This window comes from Doryrhamphus excisus, linkage group LG4 (genome assembly GCF_037039965.1).
Source record: "Doryrhamphus excisus strain RoL-2023G ecotype Guam linkage group LG4, RoL_Dexc_Guam_v1.1, whole genome shotgun sequence".
NCBI lineage: Eukaryota > Metazoa > Chordata > Actinopteri > Syngnathiformes > Syngnathidae > Doryrhamphus > Doryrhamphus excisus.
This window is the reverse complement of record NC_136360.1, coordinates 7,417,276-7,426,516: the sequence shown is the minus strand read 5'-3', so window position 1 is coordinate 7,426,516 and position 9,241 is coordinate 7,417,276. Positions and strand designations below refer to the sequence as shown.

At 42.2% G+C, this 9,241-nt stretch overlaps 1 protein-coding gene across 2 annotated transcripts in view; it reads left to right on the top strand.

Moving 5' to 3' along the window:
- Positions 1-218: 218 nt before the first annotated feature.
- polrmt (polymerase (RNA) mitochondrial (DNA directed)) overlaps positions 219-9,241 on the top strand; it is a 31,696-nt gene continuing 22,673 nt past the window's right edge. Inside the window, exons 1-9 of one of the 2 annotated variants that reach the window (XM_058073920.2) lie at positions 219-408; positions 704-802; positions 944-1,773; positions 2,771-2,904; positions 4,015-4,201; positions 5,452-5,601; positions 7,029-7,196; positions 7,312-7,482; positions 8,902-9,141. In XM_058073920.2, coding sequence (XP_057929903.2) covers positions 273-408; positions 704-802; positions 944-1,773; positions 2,771-2,904; positions 4,015-4,201; positions 5,452-5,601; positions 7,029-7,196; positions 7,312-7,482; positions 8,902-9,141 — 2,115 coding nt within the window. In that variant the 5' untranslated portion in view covers positions 219-272. Of the gene's footprint in view, positions 409-682; positions 803-943; positions 1,774-2,770; positions 2,905-4,014; positions 4,202-5,451; positions 5,602-7,028; positions 7,197-7,311; positions 7,483-8,901; positions 9,142-9,241 lie in introns of both variants that reach the window. The other variant, XM_058073918.2, reaches the window with a different exon arrangement.

Sequence of the window (9,241 nt, the reverse complement as noted above, 5' to 3'; positions counted from 1 at the left end):
CCTTGAGAGAATGAAATACAGTATATATAATTATTAAAATAATGGCGTTAAAATTTATAGATGAAACACAAACTACAAAGATATCTGCTTGTTTGGTACTACAGCGTTTAGCTTAGCATGTATGTTTCTTTTTGGCTTGCTAAAAGACGATTTGGCTAACTACCGGTTGGATGTATCTGCAATCTTCTAGCGATGCCTTCCTGTCGACGAGAGCTCTTCTGAGCGATTGGCTGAGTCGGAATCAAAATGGCGACCTAGTGTTCGGATTGTAAATGCGGTTAATACAAGTCAACATGTCACTTTCAAGAGTTTCTTCTTTCGTCAAATGTCTTGATAGACGCAGTTTACTTGCGGAATGCTGTCAGCGATGTTTGTCGACGACAAGGGGCGCAATTAAACAACTATCAGGTAAAACGAAGGATGCTGAAGTTTGCCTTTACTAGTACTTTTGTGGTTATAACAAGAATTGTATGTTATTAACTTTACTTAATGCAACATCACATTGACCATTTTCCTTTTTGTAAGAGTCTCCCCAGAGTTAACTGCTAAATTAATGTTTGTCGCTGGTAAAAGGAGTCTTCAAGCATCTCAGTGAATGCTCATGGACAATATTTCATACAGCCAAGCTTTAGATTTAAGAATTGTGACATTTTCAAATCAAGTCTGACATTTTGGGGGGGAGGGGGTTCCCTTTTATTTCCAGACGCTCATTTCCAACTTCACCGAAGAAACATCTCATTTTCAGTCCACAAGACAGATGATGCAAAGAAACGTGTTGTGAAACAGTCTCAGCTGTTAGATGGTAAGACATATATTTGAATGATTGATTGAGCGTCCTACCAATGCTGCTCCGGGGTGATAAGTCATTGCTGAATAAGATGCAATTGCTTATTTTCATTGTGAATTATTTGTGCATTTTGTCCCATCATTTCTCCCTCTAAAGTGTTGGAGGCTAGGATCCAGCAACTTCAGTGTGATGGCCTTCTTGATGTCCACAACACAAAGGTGGAATTTCTTCAAGCTCACTCTTCCACAAGACTCACTTCCTCTGGTAAAAGTTCCAAGAACACACATGTGGACACACCTCTGGAATGGCCTGACATTCCCAAATCAGCGCAAAAGGCCAACAAGGAATCCTCTAAATCACAGCCCAGTCGCTGGATGGAGAAATTAACTCGGGAGAAGAAGAACAAACTGAAGAGACGGAAGATCCTCAAGCAGAAATTGAAAAACAACATCAATGAGAAACCAGACGAAAAGTATTCAAACTCTCAAGTCAAACTTAAACTTCCTGGTACAACTTACAAAACAATATCAACTTCAAAGAGCAACATGAAGATGCACACTGGTGCTGTTGTTTCTTCCATCAACGCCTCTGCTGCTCCTGCAGCAGGGAAAGTCATCACAAAATCAAAATCAACGTCACAAAAAGCCCTCAAAGGCAAAAAAAATGAGTCTAAGAATGAAGTTCCTAGTCCAAAGACCCAGCTGACATCAAAGGAGTTGGCAGAGGTGGAGAAGCTGGAGAGGAGGCTTAGGCAGCAAGTGGACCATTTGTCCTGCTCAAGACAACCAGAGTGCCCTCGGCAGGGCACAGAAGGAGCTGCAGGCGACATCCGCTCCAGTATTGTGTCTTACCTGGAGACGTGTGTGTTTGCGGGGAACATCGACCGGGCGCAGAATTTCCTACTCAGCCAGCACAGAGTTAGGAGTCGACGCACACTTCTAAACACGGACGTCTATAACATTATGATGCGTGTCTGGGCCAAGAAGGTTAGTGATGAGTCATACTGGAACATGTAATTACAGAATAGGAATGACACATGGATATCTTTTACAGTTGTCAATATACAGCCTGTATAGCAGTATAGATTTACTATCCACTGAAAATGACACAGCCATTATTGCCCCAATAGAGAAGATGTCCAAAGTGTCAATATTTAGTGCTAGTGCCATTGTTATCTCGCACTGCCAGAGCTGAACAGGTTCTTACTGGAATCCACTTCTTCATTATGAGATCACTGGTGGAGCTGGTGGATGTTAGACACCTTGCGCTCCTAAGACATTTACACAGTAATGGTTGCATGTATAGTCATTCATTCATTAATTTTCTACCGCTTATCCTCACGCGGGTCGTTGGGAGTGCTGGAGCCTATCCCAGCTGTCTTCGGGTGAGAGGCAGTGTACACCCTGGACTAGTCGCCAGCCAATCATAGGGCACATACAGACAAACAACCATTTACACTCACATTCATACCTATGGACAATTTGGAGTCGCCATGTTTTTGGAATGTGAGAGGAAACCAGAATACTCAGAGAAAACCCACATATGCACAGGGAGAACATGCAAACTCCACACAGAGATGGCCGAGGGTGGAAGTGAACTCGCGTCTCCTAGGTGTGAGGCCTGCTTGCTAACCTAGTCATTTTCAATGGATAATAAATCTAATCTGTTATACAAGCTGTACACTGACTGCACTAAAGTATTTCAAAGATTTATTTTTGTTGTATTATGTTTCGAAGATATGTTTAGAGAAGATATATTGCCATAGTATGGTTTCTGAAATGTGGGTGGTGTACTCCGTTTAGGGAAATATTGTAGTGAAGGATGACTAATAATGAATAATGAACTAGAAAGGCACTCAGTAGAGCTCAGACCTCCAACAAAGAGCATAGTAGGTCAAACTGTTTATACAGTAGGTAAGTTATGTCATTGCAATATTGACTTTTGATACAAAGTTTATCTTTTTTGTTGTTGCTGTCTTTTTAGGGAACCTTGAATCCGATTGGTCGTTTGTTTATTCTCCTAGAGGAGGCGGGACTGCGACCAAATGTTGTGTCCTATAGTGCTGCTCTGGAATGTATGGGCCGGAATGCTAACTGTCCTCCTCGACTTATTTCGAGGTACGAACACAGACTGAAACACCACAGAATCACAGGGTGCATGTCTTGCAGTACTGAGGCCTACCAGCAGGTGTCACACTGTCCTCGTGGTCTTATTGTTGCACTGCATTTTTGAATAGTGAATTGTTGCCTCATGATCATGGTGTTAGTGTCAGGCTATGTTTTTTGTTGTATATGTGAGTGTAAATGATTGTGTATATACAGTATGTGCCTTATGATTGACTGTTGACCAGTCTGACCAGAAGAGTCTCACCCAAATTCAAATGGGATAGACTCCATCTCAACCATACCTGTTTTGCCTTCAGAGCGACACTCACACGCCCTCACTTATCTCTTTCCCTTCCTCCTGAGCTCTTTGCTCCCTTGGGTGCCGCAAGCGCAAGTCACCAGGCTCATTACGTTCACATCGCTCATCCCCTCTTGTCATATCTTTGTTCCTCGGGACCACACTGTCTAGCTAGCAGTCTAATCCTGTCTTTGTACTAGACTTGCTCATTTGCCCAAACCAAAACTGCACACTTTGCATGACCGCTCCTTTCTTAAGAATTTTCCAGTGTGTCCCAATGTGTCCCTCAATCTGACATGCTCAAGATACGTTTTTCCTTGCCTTATTGTCATACCATATTTAAATGATGTTACTGGTTAGTGCCTTACAGTCTCCCATATTATTCACTATGTGGCCTTATTGTCTCTGATGTGGAATTCAGTACAGCAGGTATTTATGATATTTTAAGCCGGTATGTAGCTTTTAATTATACACTATATTTTATATATGAATAGCTTGAGCTTGTAAGTTGTTGCATACCGAGTTGTGAAATAATTCTCATCCCACCTCTCATTTGTATGCCGGGCACTGGGCACATGTTGGCAATATCTGTATTCTGCAGTCCAGTCATGGAGACCCTGCTCTCTCCAGTAGACCTTCAGGAGATTCTTTTTGAATAAACATTTGGCTGATGTCATCATCATCCATCTGCCTCCATCGAACACATAAAGGCCTGTGCCGATTTGAAACACAAATCATTGATAGTCTGGAACTGTCGATGAGGGCAATGAAGTTTGCAGAGGAAGCGCAGATACTTATGTGTGTGTTTGTGTGTGTGCATGCAGGTGCTTGAAGCACATGGAGGAGGACGGCCTCTCTTTGGACGACATCTTCAGCCAGTGTGTGTTCCAGCTTGATGAAAGAGACATGGTACTGACGGCTGCACGGGTCATTCACCCCGACTACCAGCCTGCCCCCATCCTTCCCACAAGTCAAAGCTATTCTTCATTGGTTCACAACTTCTACACAAAGGTACCAAACAAAAGCAACCAAATGCTTGATAGATGCTAGGTGGCGTTAGCTACAGTTCCTTCACCTGTGATTTTTTTAAATCATTACCTTTAATCATCTACTGTATCTACAGTATATGAAAAATACGCACAGCACTGTATCTCACGTAGCTATGCTTGTATTGCTGTTGTTTACAGTATGTCCTCCTGTCCCAAGCGCTGTCTGTGTTGCCAGGTTTGAAGTGTACTTTTATGGATGGCCTGGATGGCAGTGTTATTGCATCTGCTACTCTTTTCTTCATTATCCACCTTGCTTTTGTCTGTTTTTTGGAAATGATGCCCTTTTTACAAATGACCATCTGGGGTAACCACAGGTTTTCAGGGCATCCCTCAGGTGCTAATGCTCTTTGTCTTTGGCCTGTGGTGCTGGTGATTAGCTCTGCGTTGTAGGGTTCTGATAATGCACAGTTTGTTTTCCAGTTGTCATGTGACTCCAATATGTTGCCCATTCTGTAAACACCCACATAGAGGCCCTGTTGTCTTCAATGTGTCATCCACATACCTGTACCAGTGACTTGGTGCTGCTGTCTTGAAGGAGTTGACATCTCTGTGTGGAGTTTGCATGTTTTCCCCAGGTGCTCTGGTTTCCTCCCACATTCCAAAGCGGTAGAAAATGAATGAATTAACAATATAATATATTGTTAATTATCACATTTATTGTCATGACGGGGCTCATTGACTGATATGCTCTTTGTCAGTGGAACAACTGCAGTGATTTTGAATGGCGTCCAAGATGCTCTGGTTGCCTCCCCCTTTCTCCACCACTTTGCCCTTTTTTCCTGCCATCCTCCTTTAACAGTTTTTCTTTGTTAGTGTTCTATTTTTAGTATCAATTCTTGCACTCTATTTGTGCTTTCTATTGACTTCCTAGAGGTTTTTGTTTCATAATTTAGAACTGACGTCATTTGGCGACTTGAACGCTGCCCAAGTAAACTGGCCCACTAGATAGTGGAATAGCAAGCAGTTCTCTCATGGGAGACTTGGAGTCCATGTTGGTGGCAGGGATACAGAGCTCATTAGAATACTGTTTGTTGATATCATGTGGAATGTTAAATAGAGGCCATACATATATATAAGAGGTAGTTTCATATGCCTTCAACTCACAGAATTGAGTCCCAAGAGATTGTTGATTTTCTTTTTCCAGTGTTTTCATTACATGTTGCTCTATTATAACAGGCGGCTACTAAATTGGTTTTACTCTGTGTATTTCAGAGGGATAACCACCAATTCCCAAAGCTGAATTTCACTCGAGAGGAGCTCCAGGAACGTTTCAAATTCCAGCTCAGCGTAGAGCAGGCATGCACTGTCTCTATTGACTCTGTGGAGGCTGCCAAGCCCATCACAAAAAACATGGCCAAAATGGTATGCATCTCCTTGTTACTATTCTATATGCTAATATAGAATTTGCTAACAGTCCAGAAATGGAATTCATATTTTGACAAACCTGCTCTGCTTAGCTTACATCACAGGAACCAAAAATACAGGCATATGGTTATAGACACAGTTTAACTGTAAATTATTCACACGCTGCCAAATATGAATTTAAAATGACACAAGGTGACATACGTTTTGTGATAGCTATAGTAGTCGTAGTAGTAGTAAAATACTTAATATACCATATGCAGCATCTCACAGTCTTTTGCCACTTTCTTGTGACATTTCCAGCAAAAATATAACCATTCTTCAGCTAAAAATGTACTTTAAATCAATATTTCTATATAGTAGTTTTTAATCATTTCCACAACTTCTTGTTCTGCATCAGAAGGACAAAATACAATTAGAAACAATAACACAAAATGTTTGACTGCTTAGAGGAAAAAAAACATTTGATTCCTTCTTGTCTGGCTTTTTTCTTTCTAACGGTGGCATTTACAATCCAGGCTGGCTCGTCTGCCTCTGCAGATGGGCTACGTGGGAAGCGAGTAGGCCGAGAGTCCCCGGTGGCCAGGAAGCATTTACAGACAGGCAGACAGGGCAGAATAATAATGTATTGTAATAGAGGACTCTGGATAGAAGGCAGTCACACAATCACCTCTCCGTCTAGATTGTGTCTCTTCCTTCATGTCTGACTGCCTATAACTTTTTGATTAAAGATTAACACACTCCAACTTCCCACAAGCATGTAAAAAATCTCATTATTGCTTTATTAGCGATAGCTAATAGCAGAATTAGTTGTTTGGCATAGACAGGGGAAATTTGGCACATTTTACATGGACGGAGTGCACACAATTTGTTGTGCTGCTCATCACTGAAAAAGGAGGGAAAGGATTTCCAACTATGAATTCACATTCTTACAACACGAACATTTCTTTGCAGTTGAAGCAAACAAAGTTCATGCTGCATTCAATTTAAATGGGAAGTAGGAAGTCTTCCACTTTTAACTGTGTGTAACCAAACTTCCCAAACATTGGCAGTAATACACTATATTTATCTGTACTTATTTGTATATACAGCAGATATTTATCATAACCAGGTAAAGAATATCTTTTGGTATAATGGCTTACTAGAGGTCTTGAATGCAGCATGATAACCAACTAAACATGGCTTATCTTGACTTTATCTCAGAAGTTAAAATACGCCTAGCTAGCATCAGCAACATGTTTACCACGTGACTTCTGTTAAATAAACAAATGCCTCAGATGTGTTCAATGTTTCCCATTTGATGATTAACTTACTGTATGTAATGTTTTTGGCCCTACCACTACTTAGACCATGATTTTAGGATGGAGTGTCCATGTGTTACGTGTAATACTGTATGTGATGTGACACTAGCTATGTCGTCCTTTCAGAGGGCGCTGCTGGTGGAGCGACGGGCTCAGTGGCGCAAAGACCTCCTGCAGGCCTGGAGAGACAGCAAGATGATCCTGGCCAAGACCAACACCAGGGATTTCAGACATAACCTTTATCCATACCTCTGTGTGCTAGAGGACAGCGCATATGTTGACATCATGATACAGGTAATGAAGCCGGCCGCTCGATGTTAAAAGGCCAGACATTGGAGGTTGAACGCAGTCCTGATTGATTTCGTGAGTAGATTCATGATTGTTTGCATCTTGTGTTTTTTCCTGACAGAGTGTTGCCAGCATGCCTCCCAGTGGAGAGTCCCTGCTAATTTTAGCCAAAGATCTGGGCAGCCGGGTCTACACAAAGTACTCAGTCCAGCAGAAGTATTGCAGTCAGATATTGGAAAAGTTGGGCAATATTTACAACACTTACACAGACGTACTGGCCAAAGATACCAAGGTACACAACTTTATGGTGCATATACACGATCATAAACAATTGGAAGGTGCCAGGTGGGATGCGTTTTGGTGGTCTGCACCCATGCATTTGTAGTTCATGTACTGTATGTTATTTATTGCTGACACCTGTATCTCTCCTATCTAGTAGGAAGTTGTGCAAAAGCTGTGATTAATTGGCCTAAACTGCAAAAAGGATGGGGTGTTAATTGGAGTTATTTTTGAAATGTGAAGATTCACGAAGGGCTGTGACCTTCAGTGTTCACCGGGACGGTTTGCAACTGAGTGTGAAGCTTCTGGGATATGGCTCAACACCTCCAAAGTCTGAAAAGGGTGCATTGCAACCTCTAGGTTGGGATTAAGGTTTTGCTCCAGGTAGAAGAGTTCAAGTATCTCTTGTTCACGAGTGAGGGGAGGTTGGAACGTGAGATCGACAGGTGGATCGGCGCAGTGTCTGCATAATGTGGTCGTTGTACCGCACCATCAGGTGAAGAGAGAGCTGAGCCGGAAGGCAAACCTCTCAATTTACCAGTTGATCTGTGTTCCCACTTTCACCTATGGTCGTGAGCTTTGGGTCGTGATTGAAAGAACGAGATGACGCATACAAGCGGCTGAAATGAGCTTCCTCACCCAAAGAGAGAGGGTGAGAACCTCAGTCATTTGGGAGCGTCTCACAGTGGAGTCGCTGTTCCTTCACATCGAAAGGCGCCAGTCTGGAACAAACTGCTCAGCCAGCATTAATACCGCTCATGAGTTCATTGTAAACAACAGTACGAGTAACAGTAGAAGTGTAACATACACATTTCATACAAGCAGCCCAGTAGTATCACCAAAGTGCATCCAGTTGTAGGTGAGGCTGCTGGATGCTGATAACTCATTATACTTCAGATGCAGCTAATATCCTCTTGTGGAGTTAATAAACATGACTACATAGGGAGGTTGCCTGCAGCCATGCCGGTGTATTTTGACATGGCGCTAATTAGAGACCCTGGCAGTTCTTTGCTTTTGTAGGCCTGCCCTAATTGAATAGTGGTGTTAATTGGAGTAGTTACCTTATATATTCCATTTGAGCTGTACTATGGGCCGACAGAGCCTTTGGTTTCAATGCCTCCTCCCTCTGGAGCTCCCTCCCCACACTCGCCCGTAATCGCACTGACCTGTCCACCTTTGAATCTCTTCAAACTTGTTTATAATGATTAATCCCATTTTTTGCTTATTCTCATTTTAACTGTGTATATATTTTATTCATTTTATGGTGCATTGTATTGCTTGCATTGCATGCTCTACTGTATAGTGCATTTTGAGTTTTTAGAACTAAATACAATTAATTATTATTTTGAAGCAATGCAGCAACACGACTGAAAACATACTGCTTTGCCATCATTTTGTTTAAACCCAGAACGTTGCTGACTTCTCTTTCCAGGCTTATGACATCCTTCCCAGAGAGCAGTGGTGCAAGCTGGAGACTGAGCACCCTTCGGGGCCAACGCTGCAAACGTGCGAATCCAGCTGGCCGCACATGGTTACTCTGGAGTTGGGAACGTACCTGTTGGAGTTGATGGTCAAAAACATGAAAATCAATAGCGACATCCTGAACCCGGCCTACGTCAGGAAGCAAATCCCCATCCTTTACCACATGTACACCTTTCGGAGCACCCACCAGGTATTATGAATGCATATCTCAACAGAGAACCTGCTTTAGCTAGAATTCAGTATTTTTTTTAACAAAAACTTCATCAGTTAAAATAGAAGAAAACAGACAC